Below are 16,941 nucleotides of genomic sequence, written 5' to 3' on the forward strand. Positions count from 1 at the left end.
CCTCCTACACTCCAGAGCATCCTCTGTATTTGATTTTGATTTTTTTTGTCTACAGATTTGATTTGAATCCATGTGTTTCCATAGGCAAGAGTGAAGGCAAAGAACCTGTGTATATTAGCAGCTGGCTTCTTCTGATAAGATAGTTTGTTTTTATACCCTTCTGCTCTACTGTGATCAGACCTGCAAGCTATACTGTATGCTTTAAGCCTGCCCCCATGTGGCTAAATGCATACTTGAATTAAATTTCCATCACACTGAGCTTGAAATGCTCGATAAGAAATGCACTGCTTGTGGATCACAGCAACTTTATCTTTCCATTAAGACAGCACTTTTCCACAAGCAGGTGGAGCTTATAAACTATCTCACTCTCCTACATCAAAGTCTGTAGAAATCAGATTTTTTTTAATTTATTTATTTTCTGTGTGTGTCACTGAGCTGCTGGTCCACTGCTGCCTCCTTTGGTCAATTTGTTTCACTTACATGTATCCTTTTTTTTTGGAATGAGCTCTTTCCAAACTTCAGTGACAAACATATTTTAAAAAATATTGTAGACATAGGCAGGCTCAGAGTCCCTACTATCTATTTTCCCCCTTTATCCCTGATGGCAGCCAAGTTATCAGTGTGTTGTGGTGGCGCTCAACAATGTCAGTGTTGATAATGAGTCACTGCCTCATACAATGACACTTCAAAAAAACTGACCTACCCCTTTAATGATGATGTGAGATATTGATGGGAAAATAAAGAACAACAACACAAATTCATTTTTCATTGCATCTATCCATTTAGCGTTACGTCCAGACTTTTACAAGCAGGTGGCGCTATGTCCTTTGGCTTAATTTAGAGTCTCTTCTCTCTCATGTGAAGTTTTGAGCAGATTTGTCAACGTGTGGCAAAGTTACTGGCCATTTCCTGTTTTGTGGCAAAACAACGGCTAAATTCCAAATGGCAGACCTCCTTTTGGGTGAAGTTCATGTGCGTAGACGTGTTCAGGGTCCTTTTCTTGTGTCACGTATGAAGTTTCAAGCAGATCGGTCAACGTATGGCGAAGGTACAGGGGCACTTCCTGTATTGTTTTGCAGCGGATGGTCGAAATGTTTTATGTTGGTACGATTGTCGTGCTCAGACGAGTTCATTCGTTTACGAAACGTGCACATTGCCAAGATGGACGCCAAATTGATTCTTGGTTTCCCGTTGAGTTGAGGCCATGGTCTTGGGCTGTGACATATTTCCACCAACTTTTGTGAAATTTGGTGCAACTAAGTTTTGCCTTTGTACTACCGGATTTCACCTTTGGGGGCACTACTGAGCCATTTGGAACCACTTTTACATATTACCCTTAAAAACAATTTCACCAATGCAATACATTCTAATAACATTCCAATATGACACCAGTTGGTTGGAAAGTTTTCTTATAATCGATATAAATGTGTGCATTAATACCTATATTCTTATATTCTATGTTGCTTGTACATCGTAAATTCAATTATGTAATAAATAAATCTGTATTATAACATTAAATATGGCATGTTGTCGATGTTAATTTGATCGCATTTACCAGGCACCAAAAATATGTTTATAAAAAAAACGGGGAGCTTGTGAACGCATCGTTAATTTACGCAACGACGCAACGCAGCAAGTGCTCTGACATGTAGCTAAGCTAAGTAGCTAAAATCCCAGTTGTTACCGAGGGACCGAGGGAAACGCTTTGAAACGCTTACCGTAGCTTAAAGGCGACACTTGAAAGACGTGTGGTCTTACAATGGTTGTCGACGACGCTCAGTTTATTAATATCTTCAAGGGGAAACGCATCAAGCTGACCCTCAAGACGTCCTCCTACCTTGGGGTCGTGCAACGCATAAACCCCAACAAAACGCTGGTGTTGGCGGACGGTGAGTTAAGAGTTTTACGTTTGTTTTTGTCGTTCAGAGGTGTAAGATTATTTCACTGTAAACAGTATAGTTGACCGTTATTTTTTTGTGTGATTTCAGTTGCTAATGCTAGTAATGGCTGTAAAATCCCGGGCTCAAAACTGTTCTTTGGGCATGAGATTCTCAATGGTGAGTACGCTCATGGCAAGCGGTTTAAACAGCGACACCTGCCACGTCATTCTTACTCGTCAAAACTACAGTTTCAGATATGGATAATTCAATTTCTGCGTCACATTGACGTCACCTATGCCATTCATGTGTATAGGGTTTGTCATTACTATAGGTAGTATCTACAACGTCAATATGACTAGTCACCATTCCAAGCTCAATATTCTCAATTAAAGATATCTACATTGTCCTTTTTAGACATCTTGAATTAATTGGATTGAATTGAATTGACTTTATTCCTCCCCCAGGGGGGAAACACACATTCACCACAGCTCAGTTGTGAAAAAAACAAAGTGAATAGAAAAAAATAAGAATAAGAATAAAAAAGAAATAAAAAATATATAACACAATAAGATTAAAAAAGAGCAATACAGTGCAATAGTGAGAAAAATAAAAATAAAAACTTAACTTAACTTAACTTAACTTAACTTAATAAAAAAATTAAGTTAAGATAACTGGAATTAGAGATATCTACATTTCAGTTGCAGAACTGTACATATCTATAATAACAAACCCCAAACAGGATAAGTTTAATGGTAATTCTAGATAGTCAAACTTGGCTTTTAGAAAGTCTTGCCATATACACTGACCATATGGTGATTTAAAAATTCAGCATTAAAAAATGTGTCCAACAACAATGTTATTATCGATGGAATCGAATTGTATTGTGATTCATAATATTATTGCACTCATTGCAAAAATTCACTTTCAACTCATGAAATGTCTCTGAACAACTCCTGACATCAACCTTATCTTACATTTAAAGCATTTACAGAAAATTGTTTGCTTCTTGAAGGAAATATAATAAAATGTAAACACTGGAACAACAATGAAATTAAGTCTTATTCATTCATTCACAGTGGAATTCACCAGTGAAGCAAACAGTGACAGTGGGTGAGTAAGCAATAACGTGGTGGTGATCATGATCCTTTGTGATCATCATCACAAAGGATCATGATGTTATGTGGTGTACAGAAAAGATATTGACCACCACTTGGAAGTGGAAGAGTTTCAGCCGTACCTGAAGACAATGACAATCGGTGAGTCCAATATGTACGTCACAGGGCTAGAGATTTTTGGAAGGTGCATTCAAGCATCACATTTGAGAGGACTTTGCTTCTTTGCAGATCACGATGAAGGTGAGGAAGAGTGCATCGACTTTATTGTCATTGATGAGTTTCATGAGAAGTTTGCGCCTGCTGTAAGCACAAATAACTTTTTTTAAACTGCAGACTTGTATGGATAGTAAACAATTGCAATGGCACTAGTATAGTGAGACAATTTAAAAAGCATGTAATATCTTGAGTTGCCTCTCTGTAGGTGATACACATCAAGAAGCAACACGTGATTGGTGTAGGAGCTAATGGAGTTGAGGTTTTTAAGCATGGGAGACTGTGTTGGCTGCAGGTGAGAACTCCTTTCTGCTATGAAAACGTATTCCTTTTTACTTTCCATTTTCAGTTCACAACATTTGCTTGTTTTAATTTTTTTTGTAGATTGCCACTAAAAACAAGGTGTATCTGTTTGATGTTCTGTTACTTGGAGGCCGGGCCTTTAAGAATGGTCTCTCTAGCATTCTGGAAAGTGAAGGCATATTAAAGGTAAGCAGCATAGAAGCCATGTTCAGTCACAGTGATGATTATTGTCATAACGTCTGTGCTGTTTGGTCCGCTACAGGTGATGCATGACTGCCGAGCCATTGCTGGATGTCTGGTTGCTCAATTTGGAGTGAAGCTAACCAATGTCTTTGACACACAGGTAAGGACCTGCACACAGTAGCCTACACTTTTCTGTAAACGGTAAACATGACAGTGATGTTAATTCTTTACTGACTATGAGTTTACTCAGTGTCTCAGTTATGTTTTTTTGGTCTGATATTCGTATGTTGTTTCTGCATGTGTCAAGGTGGCAGATGTCATGTGCTTCCACACAGAAACAGGCGGGTTTCTACCCGACAGAGTCTCTACTCTGCAGGAAGTGGTTAGCCTCCACCTGAAGGTGCCCCCTTCCCAGCTTGTGTCCCTTCAGATCCAGTCACAGCTCACCAAGGTACAGAACAGCACACACATACAGAAACTAGACATTCTAGCTGCACAGTAGCAAAAATGTGACTAGAGTAATGGATCTGTATTCACTATAATCAGAGGTGTGTGTGTGTGTGTGTGTGTTTTTTACAGGAGGAAAATGAGATGTGGTACGTGCGCCCGTGTCCTGTAGCCCTGCTGAAGGTAATGGCTCTGTCAGTGATCCACCTGCAGCCTCTCAGACTGGTGCTCTTGGATACTCTTATGACAGACTACATGACTCTGGTGGATTCATACATCACCAACAGCCACTTTGATCCTGAGGATTTGGAGAATGTCGGCAAGGTGAGTAATTTATACATTTAATTTTCAGCCCTGCCTCAAAAAAAGGTGTTTTGACAGTCTGTTACTTCATGCCCAATAGTCTTTCTGTAATCATGGAAAGTAAAGAGACGTTAAAATGAGATGTGATACATGTGCTAGGTATGGCAATCGGTATTGGAAATCACTGGGTCGAATATCAGACCGATAAAACAGAAGTAGCAGTTAGCTACCACTCCACTGTTTTCAAAGAGCCCAGTTTAAATGGAAGTCTATGGAAAAATGAGCCTCCTTCTTACTTAGCTGATTAGTTAATGGTCTCCAGGGGGTCCAATACAAGGACCAATTTGTGCCACTACAGAATCATCAGTGACTGCTAAAATCACAATGCACCATTTTGTGAATTTATCTCCATGCCTGCGCAGCTCTCTCGCTCTCCCACTCTCTCACACACCACACACATGGAGATGCACACATTCAGCCATGTACACACACACAGACTGACGGCTGATTCTTCCTCCCATCCTCTCCGCACGAAGTGCATGTAGCCAATATCAAGCGGTAACATGAGGAAGCGGGATATTTGGCAAAGAGAAGTCAGTGAGTGAAATCTGGAGTGTCAATGTTGTCGTGGTCTATGTGCGGGAAATCGCCCTCCACTGCCACCATTTTGCTGGTTGGTCTGTAGGAAACACTGACTTCAACTGCTAGTTTCAGATTTTCAATGGAACATGATGTCAGTTTTGTAAATGTTGTTCTCCAACTCATGCTGCTGGTTAGAGATTATAATATATATTGTTTTTATATATTTAAAAAAAGCCCCTATTAGATCAGTTTTTGTACTTCAACTATAATTTAATTAAAACATTAAAGACAAAAAAGAACATTTACAGTTAGCGTCTTAATATTGAATTATAATGCTCTCCAGGTTTGTGGTTAAACCTGCTGTTTACCTATCTACATACACAGAAGAGTGTGTTGGCGTTGCCCAAAGAGCTCAGGCAGCTGCAGCAAATGCATCTTGAGCGCCAGGAGAGAGCAACTAACCACTACCCTGTCACAGAGGAGGGTCTGCTGGCTCGCTTCAAACCCCGAACCAAGTCTCCACCCCAGACCTCCCCCTCACCAGAAGAGAAAAGTCAAGCTCAAGCAGAATCCTTTGGACCTGCCACTGTGGAGTTACCTTCATCAGCACAACAAGAACAACACCCCAGATTTAACCAGCAACCCGCAAGCCCTATAAAGGTCACCAGTGTTTCTTCTTTGGATGTCTGTGCCTCTCCTGACCCAGCAGCTCATGCACCAGTTGCACCCACAGTGGCAGCATTTGAGATAACACTGCCCTCTGTTAGTACTCTGTCTGTAGGCATGGGATGCACTGAGGAACTGATGAACACAATAGGTAGAGGAAAGCCCTTTGGAAAAGAGCAGTCAACCCCATGTGCCTTACCTGGTATAGGAAGAGGCTTCCTCTTCCAGATGCCACCAGCACAGTTCACCAGAGAGAGTTCCGGGTGCATAAAAAGTCTAGGCTTGATGGAGATGACTCCTTCATGCCCCAGCCTCACACCCTCCCTGAAGACGATGCCTCAGCCAGACACTGGTGCTTGTGCCACTGACCTGCCCAAGGACACGTTTGGCTTGAGAGAAGACCTTTCTCCAGCCACTACTGAGTCCCTCTTATCTTCACTGACACAGTCATTCAGGTCATTCCGACATTAGAGGAAGTGTCATAAAGAAGCAGGGTTTAAAAAAATGTTTGCCGTTCCAGACTTTGTGTTTTCCAAGAGAGACCAGTAGATGGCAGTAAATACCCTGTGTTTGTTTTCATCTCAGGCGTTAATGAAAAGTCATTTATGAAAATAGACGTGAAAGACTCGTTTTTTGGACTTGTTTTGCCAGTTGACTCAAATAAAGTCCTATTGTTTGTGTGTAAATGATTCTCTGTCTATACTATTATTTTTTCTTTTACCATTTTGACGTATTTACTTCAAATATTTTTTCCTTTTTGCTTTAGATTGAGAGTAAATTATTACAGCCTTAACGTTCATACCAAGATAATTGATTATGATATGCTTAGGGGAAAACAATGTAAACTCTTTTATTGGATAGTAATTTCTAACCCAAACCTGAGGGTCTAAGAAAAGAATATGTTGGATCATGTTAGATTTTAAAACCCATGGAGGCAAACTGTTTTGTGAATGTTGGCCACATAAATAACACTGATTTAGTCTGACATGTTTGCAGTTTTATCATAGTCAATGTGTTTTGATACAGAACACCACAGTGCTTCAGTGTGCCAAGAAATAATAGCTTTTGGCTTGTGAAACACTAAACTAAAATCAGAAAAGGCACCACATGCACATTAAACCATAATGTGCTAAGCTTATCATGATTGATTATGCATACAGCTTGGCTTCTGTGTTGTAGTTAATTGATTGTGAAAAGCAGAGGCGGGCATTGATGGATCTGCTGTTAATTGAGCAACAACACTGCTAGCAGACACTCCTTTTGATTTACTGGTGACTAGAAAGAAAAAAAAAAAACCCAAACCCAATAGACTTGGCACCAGCTGAACAGTGATGCTGACTCTGCTGTTTCAGTCATCACTGCCATTCAGATGTACATGATCACAGGTGGCCAGCACCTGTCATGTCCCACAAAAGCCCATGTAATTTGCTGTCTGAGGTGCTGTGTGGACTCTGCAGAGAGTGCTCTGCAAGACAGGAACATGGCAGCAGGGCGTTGCTGCAACCTGCAGTGCCAGTGCCCCTCCCTCCTTTTATTAATCACAGCTTATTGCTACGGTTATCTACATGCAAGAGCTTGGGCCCTTTCCAGAGCTTTCTAATTGAAAGCATGAAACAGATAAAGTAGGATTTTAATTAACTGGGAGGGAGCCCGGTACAAAGCCTTGAATCTCTCTTAGCAACCAGCTCCTCCTCAGCTTCTGCTAAACACAAGCACAGTGGATCATGCCCACATGCAGTTAATTCTTTTAAAAGCTGTCATGTGGTTAAATGTGGAACACAAGGTTCAACACGTCCCGAAGCTGCTTTTCTTTTTATATAATCTTTAAATTCCTCCTTTCAAATCCTTCAAAAGTTAATGTTGTGTCACCAAGTGAGCACAACCTGCATGTTATTTAAGTTTAAGTCTTCCGTACGCACGGCAGAACAGTGTGGGTGCAGAATGGAAAACTTGTTTTTATAAATCTGGATCTCTTGACAATGAATCTGCGGTTGTGAGAGGGGAGGTGATGTGTCCGGGGCTTTTGGGTCTCTGTGGGGCTGTGGAGGACAAGCTCCTGTCATTGACAACCAGATTTGGGCTCTTATTTTAGAGGACCTTGCATTTCCTGTCCGTCACAATAATGCCTTATGTGCGGCACTTCCTGTTTCTCAGGCCTGGGAGGAAGGAACAGGGCGCTTGTCACACAGTAGTCATGGCTTCCTCCCTCCGCCCCCCCCCTTCCCCCTCCCCTCCTGCTCCCAAACTTCAGACACTGTTGTGTCCTTCACAGAGGAAAGATGACTGCACCCCCAGCATCATACCAGGATGCAGCCAAACTATTTTTAGACTCAAGTCGGAAAGGTAGCACACAGACATAAACACAAACTTTAGGATGTTCACCAGCTGTGTTGATTTAGCATCCGAAAATGGACGTTGAATGTGTGAGGCCAGTTATTGTTGTGACTGAGCGGCGGTAATCACGAGGCGTGCTGTTTGCTCAGGGTGTCATGGAAGAAGGCCACACACATGAGGATTCATTAGCAGTTCTCTGTATAATTTCAACTATATTTAAACCTGCAAATAGTTTTTCCCCTGTACAGTTATTGAACCACATGGTGAAGTTAATTATTGACCGTCCGGCACCTTTTGACGGCACCCAAAACAAAGGTATTGTGTCTCCCACTCTACTCCTCCCATCTTATTTACTTTTCCGCCATTTTACTAGCGTGCTGCAGGTGCTCCAGTTACCGACGACGCCAAAGTGACAAGGTATTCGGAACAGGCCAGTGCTCCTAGGCAACCCTTCCTCTGGGATGCGTGTTGGGCTACAGATTTGTTCATAATTAATCAGCTGTCTTTAATTATTAAGAGCAAAGGGATGATTTACAAAAAAACAAACCCCTCCCTTTAAATGGCACCTTGTTAGCGTGGTCATGTTGGTTTGCACCGCTAAGCACGTCATTAAAATTCATCGCTTCGTTTGCTGACTAAGTGCACGTTGAGATTATGGTGCGGTCCTTTAATAATGCTGAAGGGACAGGAAGAGTCTATCGCAGAGTTGGAACTGCTGGACTGTCAGTAATCGGACTGTTTGTGCTTGTGATTGCACACTGTCACGTAGACAATTTTTTCAGCCAGTTATTCCGTGTGGGCTTTGAAATGAGCCTCGGGTGGCACTATTGGCTGGAAGAGATGTCTTTGATTGGCTTGTTGAAAGAACACGATCTTACCTGACAAGTGTGGCACAAAAGATACAGATTTATCAGCAGTTCACAACTGTGGCACAACAAATTCGATGCATGTCAACAAAGTATGTAATGTAATTTCCATTATTAATGTAACCACATGTAATCCCTTTGTGTTTTTGAGGAGGGAGGAATTTAGTCTGATATCAGGTTCCACTACAATGCTGAACTATATACCTGCAGCCAAGCTTCCATCTGTCTGTGGCCATCTCCCACAACCACCACCTCTAACCCCCGTCTCTCACATTTCAAAATGACCCTCTTGTAGTGTCCTCTGGTTATATTCAACAAGTCCTATCCAGACGGCCAGTCAAGCATCGCAAAAAATGAAAAATCATCAATATTTCAGCCACACTCGACATTGGTATGTTCTGTGTCCATGCATGGAGTCAGGCAACCCAGCTCAGGAAGACCCCTCAGTATACACTCATTCATTTAAACACGCACACAGATGCAGTCACACAATATGGATCTTTATGAACTGCTGTGCCATGTTTACTCAGGCATCAGGACCTCAAGGGCCTCTCTAAAGGAATCAGCCATTATGGGGCCTTCTGCCGGGAGGATGAGTGACAGGTGAGGGAGCAGATGAGAGTGTGTTTGAATGATGTCAGGAAAGTCAGCTTTTCAGCTGCGCTGTTAGTCTGCTTTTGTGTGCTCAATACAGCTGGTGAAGTCCTAGAAGGAGGGTGAGAACCATGTTCAGATGGTATGCGAGGAAGATCCCATTAAAGACATTTTTGTCTTTAATAAAAATACTGTGATCAACTTTCTCTCTCCGGAGAAACAAGTCCGTTCTCCCGAAGGCTGAAAACACGGCAGGATTTAACCACAGAAACTCACGTCAGAGTGTCAGTGGCAAGCATGCAAATGGACGACACAAGACTCCCACTGAGCTCGTAACGTCGCGTAACATCTCTCCTCTTTCCTCATGATATTTTGGCCACATTGTTGATGTAGCAGTGATTCATCTAAGCATCAGAGGGTCTCATAGTGAAGAAGAGGCTTTTCTGGCTTCGCTTGATAGACAGAGGTCACCACTGGTCAAAGGGAAACGACTAGAATTACTGGTAATCTGTCACGAGAACACTGGCAACATCCTCTGCTACAAATATCTTTGACAAAAAAAGATGGAAGATTAGCTTTTTGGCAAGTTAGCCTTAATAAAGGCCTGCATGTGTTCATGTATGCGAGCGCATGGATGAGAGTTGTAGCCACAGAGATGAGGCGGTGTGGAGGAGGAGGAGGAAGATGAAGGGGTGCAGGGGGATCCTGTGGTTGTCTGAATTAGTGCCTGCTGGTTTGGCCTGGCAGCTGCGCTCTGAGCTTGGCGTGTTGACAGCCTGGCACTGTGGCATTGTGTTGTCAGGGCCAACCGGTAGACTGGTGGTGGCAATGCCAGGCCCTACCAAACACGAACTCTTTCACCATCACAGGTTCTTTGTGTTGCAACCAGTCATACTTGTGTGATTTGTTACGGGCAATATTGCTGGATTAGTATGAGATTAGCTTGGGTAATTAAAACGGGACAAATTAAAATGGTGTCTGTGGGGGGAAAATCTAAGTGCCACACTAAGCCAGTTATGACATTTAATCTTAATGAAAATGTGACCATTATGTGTGTAAAGCAGCTCTCGGTTCCACAACAGTCAGGTGCCACATTCACTGCGCTGTGTCTTGGCCAAGTAAAAGAAAAGTGTGTCTGAATGATAGATGTGAGTGCAATTCAGATTCATTTAAAGTGCTTTGTCAGCATTGCTAACTGCAATAAATTAAATTTGATACACAAATAGGAATGATAATAGGGGAAACCAGCTTTTAAACATTTATATCATGTTCAAATTGAAGTTCTGTTTAAAGATGTAACAGGTAACATATGTGCATTCATATATCTGGATAACAATGTTGAGGCTAATGTTATATATTTTGTTGAGCAGTGCACTCACATTAGCCAGAATGTTTCCAACACTCTTTATATCCACAACTTCTTGTGTGTGTTGCCATTTGCTGCACTTGTGTCACACTGTACCAATGAGACAACAAAACAACAATTCCCATGGTTCCATGCTGCTCACTAACTTCATCAGAGTGGGTTTTCTGTTAATGTTTTGATGGAGCGTCGTCCAGTGGGAGACGTTACATACTGTGCACTTAAGTAAAACAGTTGGATAGTTCAAACACAATTACCACACAGCAGTCTGCCATTTCTACCGTAGGACACTGTGTCTATTATTATAATAACAGTGACATAATAAATATGTCACCATGTATCGGCTGTCGTCTGCAAAAAAAAGGGTTTATTAAGTCTTCGGACACCCTTGAGTAGCAGAGGGTGTGATTGCTGGGAGACTCTGGGCCTGGCTGGGCCTGGCTGGGCCCTCTTTGGCCCAGATGCAGCGTCTTCTTTCCAGGCATGGCACCGGGGTATCTCTGGGGCCCCAGCACACCAGCTGCTATCTCTGTGTCACAGACAGCTGTGTCTGAATATTCATACAAAGTGCAGATTAATGTGTGCTTGTTTGGCCCCCCACACACACAGTGTGCCGTCGTATTGGCCCCCCAAGTCTGAAAGTGCCCAAATAAGTCAGGAGTTGAAGAACTACGTGTGTTAATCTGTGAGCAGCATAAAAAACAGATATTATTAACACAGTTTTGGCATTGTTACAGTGGGACGCCTCGGGGAGAGGCTGTAATGCCTCAGTTTCATTATTACCTAAATCCAACTTTTCCTTTGGTTTCCATTCATCCACCAGTTCACACGTTCACCTTCAAAGTCTTTGTGCAAAGCTGTGGCTTCACCAACCTTGGGCTTCTTTGAGGTTTGTTTTGGAGGGAGTTTAGTTGAGTCAAATAATCAATACAACCAGTGAGTGGTTTTTGTTGTTGTTTTTTTTAGTTGTATAAAATGAGCAGATGGTCTTTACTTCCCTGCCTGAATGAATGGATCAAAGCACTGGGCACACAGAGGGAAATTTGTGGGCAAACTGTTTTTTTTTTACCTCCCCTCTCTTTGTTTTGTAATGGGAAAGGCAAAATGGTTGCTAACTGCTGGTGCACAATGGCTCGGCCTTAATGAGAGCAAAGTGTTTTGGTGCTTCTTGTATAATGAGGATGAAGTGGGGAAGCTAATTATTGCAACCATCTAAAGGCACCGGAGCCAGATGAGTCTATAATTTGTTTCCACCACAATAAATCACAAGTGATTCAATTGTTAAAACACTTTTATTTTCAGAAAGTAGGCATTCGTGAAACGTCTTCGAATCGGCACGGATTCATTTTAACACGCGGAGAAAGAAAATTGCGAGGACAGATGCGCTTGTTTAGCGACGTGAAACAGAAAGCGCTATCTTATCATTAAATAAGCATCAATTACAGGACCGTAAAAAGCATAAGGTGTATTACAGTGTGTTTGTTCAGGTTGGAGTTCTGCAGCTCTTATCTGCCGTCGGGTCACTCTTTAACCCTGAGAATCTGTCAGGCCAACACAATAACTAATAACCAACCACAATAACACCAGCTGTGAAACCCACAAGCAGTGAGAGCTCTGAGACCTACAGGTGAAGATCTCCATGGCAGCCATATTTGTCTGCAGGGTGATGTCCTGGTGATTTATGGAGGAAATGGTGTGTGTGGGTGTTCCTCTTCTGTTATAACCGGTGTCCTTCACTCACCCGCACCTGGACCCTTGACTAGAGTCTTCAAGGGGCATTTGGATTTGTTAATAGATTATCTATTTTCACGACAGCCATTTTTACAGGTCACGGGGAGAAAACACAGGTGAAAATGAGCAATTTAATCACGGCTATATTTGGGTTAGCTTCCCCAGTCGCAGCTGTGCATTCTGGCTCATTTTCACACTGTCCACACACTGTCATACATGAACAGAGCAGAGCCTTTCTTACTGTTATCAGTAACACCTGTGACTGTATAAAAAGTGGACATATCGTCTTTTGGTTGCAAAACAAACTCCCACTTTGAAACCTGGAACCTGAGGTTCACAATTCGACCGGCACCGGTATTCACAGACCAGTCCACTCATATGTGCCGTGCTTAATTTGTCTGTTTTCTTTTCAAATGGGAAGATCATTTAAAAAAACCAAAAAAGAAATAATAACATTATCTGCCACTGAAGATGAGCAGTGTTTTAAATCAGATTAGATTTAAATTATAGTGATTTTCTCTCATTTTCTCGAGGTTGATTGGTAAGGTTTCTTTTAAATGAGCTTTAAAGATAAAGATAAATTGAATTTCAACAAATTATTGGACTTCAACACAACAGGTCAGACATGGATCAATCATAGTGCTATATAAACACAACAATGCTTATTATTTCATGAATTCTTCGCTTTGTGTAATGCAGCGATTGTTTTTGATACTTTTACCTTTATGTAATTTTTATGCAAAGGGAGAAGTTGGCTCATTTTTACCTTCCATTCAGAGTTCTTTTTGCCCCCCGGTGGCTAACGGCTACTTCCATCCTTCTTCTTAGGTTTGACCTTTCAAACCAGAAGACTATGTCTATTGTCAGATACAGTCTATATCTTTGTGAAGGCCCATAATAGTAATCATTTGATTTTCTAACCAACATCGTGGACGAATATTGAACCCACCATGGATCATTGTAGTTTGAATATCTCATCCAGGAAACTTTATTTTCATTCTGTGATGAATGACACTATTTGACTGTAATTACTCTGTAATGATTTCTGATAATGAGTGGGATTTTGTTTCCAGGACATTTGACGATAGGTTGATTACAGAGTGGTTTATATACTTGGATAAGCAGCGTGCGCTCTCTTCATCAGGAATAAGCTCGCGGTGATTGCTCTGCCGGTGCCCAGGCGCAGTCAAACCGGCGGTTGATTGCCCTTGTAGAGTGGCTGCAACAACACAAGCGGCTCATTTATAGACAAGAGAGGCCATCGAAGTCGAATTTTTGGAAACATGTTTCAAGTGTCAAGACACTGACACAGTGAAAAAACAAGAGTCTTATCCTCGCTTCCATCAAACGAGCACTTCGTTTTTATCACAGTAATGATTTAAATGCACAATTTGAAGAAACAAATTAGAAAACAAGTTCAAGTTGACTTCCACTCGAGGCTCCAGAGAGACTCATTCTCATTCTTCCTCGCGAAACAAAAATACTTTATATTGTGTAAATACAGATAAGGGCCACATGCTTTTTCGTGTATTTTTTAATTTATGGTTGCAGTGTGTGGGTGTAGCGGAGCTCGCCGAGCCCTAAAAGGAGACGTTTTTGTCAAGGCTCACAGTTTCCCATCAAGCTTGTGCCTTCACTCTCTGTGGCAGCAGGGCCAGAGCACTTTCCTGTCATTATGAGGGCTTCAGAGGGGAAGGGGAAAAAAAGGAAAAGAGAGAGAGGGAGGCAAAATGGTTTCCAGGTTTGACTTTAATCTGAAGAGGGAGGGAGGGAGGTGGATTGGTCACAGGTAGCTGTGTCAACTTGTGCAGAGACTCGTGGCTGTGGGAAACAGAGTACTGTAGTGGAGTGGGTCACAGTGACATCATGACGCGAAACAGAAAGAGCTCTTCTCTACCTCACACACACACACACAGACACACACACACCCATAACTCACTGTTAATATCACTCATATATCAGTCTTTCATGCAGTATTTCCAGGCTGTCAGTTGAACAATGAGCATTGTGATGTCTGATAGCAACAAACCCCTGCAATTCTCTGAGCCACACCGGGGGATGACACCCATATGTGTGTGTGTGTGTGTGTGTGTAGGGGGGGGGGAAATGGGTGTAGAATTGGAAGGGAAATGACACAATTTCCAAATCGCTTTTGTGTCACAGACAAAATGACAGCGGGGGTCTTGAGTTTCAGTAAGTCTCATGTCAGCAGGATTTTTATAGCCGCGTGACACCGTTACATGGAAAGTGCTGTTTTCTTCTCTTGTGCCTTTATACTCAAACAATATAAATATATCTTTAAAAGGTGTGTTTAAATGATCGCATCCGGTGTTAAACGCGTCCCAACGAGCTGACTCAAAATCAGCACTGCTCAGCAGACGAGATGGGTCCTCTGGTAAGATTCCCACACAATGTCCCCTGTCCAGAGGAGAGCCTTATTGTCTGAGGAGGAGCCATATTGTCTACAGAGGGTCCTGTTCTCCTTTGTGCCCTGATAGGTTTACCAGCAGCCACGGCAAGGAATCAGGAGCCACACTTTCCCACAGGACAAACAGGAACCAACCTGAATGCTTATCTGTTGCTCCCATGACATGCTGTCTGCACTTTGGAAGTTAAATGACACTAATGCTCCTCTGACATGTCCGTCAGGTCAGACTATACGTCGGATCATGTTTTAGATTTACACACGCGGTGTGTGTCGTGACTGGAAACCTCTATAGTCGGCGCTGACTCTGCACTTTATTGATACAATATGTATTTTAACCCTTTAAAACCTAAACCTCAAGATGTCTGTCTCGACCTTTTACGGCTTATTTTAACCATAAAAAGGGACAGAAAATGTCCTGTAACTAAGTGCTTTTGCCCATTTTTGCACAATTTACTGCCATTTAAAATGAAGAAAAGCAAACAAAAGAAATGTAGAAGTCTTTGTCTCTCAATGTGCAAAAAAATGGAAACTATGCACAGGTTTTTTTTACCGCAATATTACCGTAATAACCCAAACACTTTGGCTTAGCTGTCTCAGCTCTCAGAAACCATTGCAATTTGTCCGATAGCACAAACCTTAGCATAATAATGCAAACAAAGTGTACGACGCAGATTTATTGTATAGTAGTAGAGGTTCATTTACAAGACGTCATAAGTGCACATTCAAAAAAAAAGTACTATAACCTGTGAAACCGGGGAAAAACTAAACAAAAAGACTGCCCTTCATCATCTTTTAATCTTTATTGTTGGCATCTGACCATGTCTCAAGAGCCCTGAGTCACTGTCGTCGTCAATGTCCCCTGAATCTCTGTCTCTTCAGCAGACGCACCTGGTGCTAAACACTTGTTTTAATAGTAAGCTTTATTCTGCTGTCCACACAGGACACACCCTACTTTCAAAAGCTTAAGTAAAAGACTTAAATGATATGCTACTAGACCTTAAATACAGCATGCCATTTGTTCGGTTGATTATCTACAATTTGAAGTTGTTGTGTTTTTTTTTCTGGTCCCCAAGGCTAAATCTCTGCTGATAAGAAAATCAAGAGATGCAGAGCTTAACAAATGCACAATCATCCCAAATTAGATAGGTAGCATTTGTTCCTGCATTGATGCATTGTGACATAATTTAAAGTAAACATGCTTAGCTTTGCATAAGCAATCTACGCTGCTCTCTGCGTTAAGGGAGGAACTTCCTTCTGATTTCCCCTACACTTCAGGAGGAATACTGTTATTTTACAGAGGGGGGCGGGAAGTTGTTTTCATACTGAATCACAGTCATTTTTCATGCCCCTGATGACTGCCAGCGTCCCCTTTCCCTCGCCTTGAAGCATTTCCTTATCAAAGCAGTTTTGCAAAACGGTTACTTATTTGGCCTCGTATCAAAAGCCGCGTGAGGTTCCGCGTCGGCTGATCTTGAGCTTGTGAGCTCGCCGTCGTCGGTTCCCAGCATAACTCTGCCTGGCATGAGGTAGCAGTGAGTGACCCAGCTGCCCCACGGGTGACGCATCCTCCATCCCTACTGTCCCTGTCCAGAGGGGTGAGGGGTTCCCATGTCACAGTTAAGGCCATGCTGATGTTATGAGCTTACTTTACAGCATGTTTTTTTTATTCTTGCTCCTCTGACAAGCCTCTTGACTCTTTAGAGACTTTTAATTCCTGGTCCCCCTCTGCTCACTGTCAATCTCAGCGTCCCCGGGGGTCATTTCAATCCATGGGAACATTGGTTGTGACAGCAGGATCCCCTAAGGAGATGGTATAGGGAGGAACTTGATGGAAAGACATAGTTTTATAAAATTTCTCACTAAGGACGTTTGAGTCTGGGGTTGCAGTGTGTGTGTGTGTGTTTGGGGTGTATTTCTGTGGCTTCCCGGAGAC

General features: G+C 42.2%; 1 protein-coding gene across 2 annotated transcripts in view; it reads left to right on the plus strand.

The window, feature by feature from the left end:
* Positions 1-1,516: 1,516 nt before the first annotated feature.
* Positions 1,517-16,941, plus strand: part of LOC122783039 (delta-like protein 4) — a 32,073-nt gene continuing 16,648 nt past the window's right edge. Inside the window, exons 1-10 of one of the 2 annotated variants that reach the window (XM_044047679.1) lie at positions 1,518-1,889; positions 1,989-2,057; positions 2,957-2,990; positions 3,072-3,136; positions 3,224-3,297; positions 3,417-3,503; positions 3,593-3,697; positions 3,774-3,854; positions 4,002-4,145; positions 4,274-4,465. In XM_044047679.1, coding sequence (XP_043903614.1) covers positions 1,760-1,889; positions 1,989-2,057; positions 2,957-2,990; positions 3,072-3,136; positions 3,224-3,297; positions 3,417-3,503; positions 3,593-3,697; positions 3,774-3,854; positions 4,002-4,145; positions 4,274-4,465 — 981 coding nt within the window. In that variant the 5' untranslated portion in view covers positions 1,518-1,759. Of the gene's footprint in view, positions 1,890-1,988; positions 2,058-2,956; positions 2,991-3,071; positions 3,298-3,416; positions 3,504-3,592; positions 3,698-3,773; positions 3,855-4,001; positions 4,146-4,273; positions 4,466-16,941 lie in introns of both variants that reach the window. The other variant, XM_044047678.1, reaches the window with a different exon arrangement.

Source organism: Solea senegalensis, linkage group LG16 (assembly GCF_019176455.1).
Source record: "Solea senegalensis isolate Sse05_10M linkage group LG16, IFAPA_SoseM_1, whole genome shotgun sequence".
NCBI lineage: Eukaryota > Metazoa > Chordata > Actinopteri > Pleuronectiformes > Soleidae > Solea > Solea senegalensis.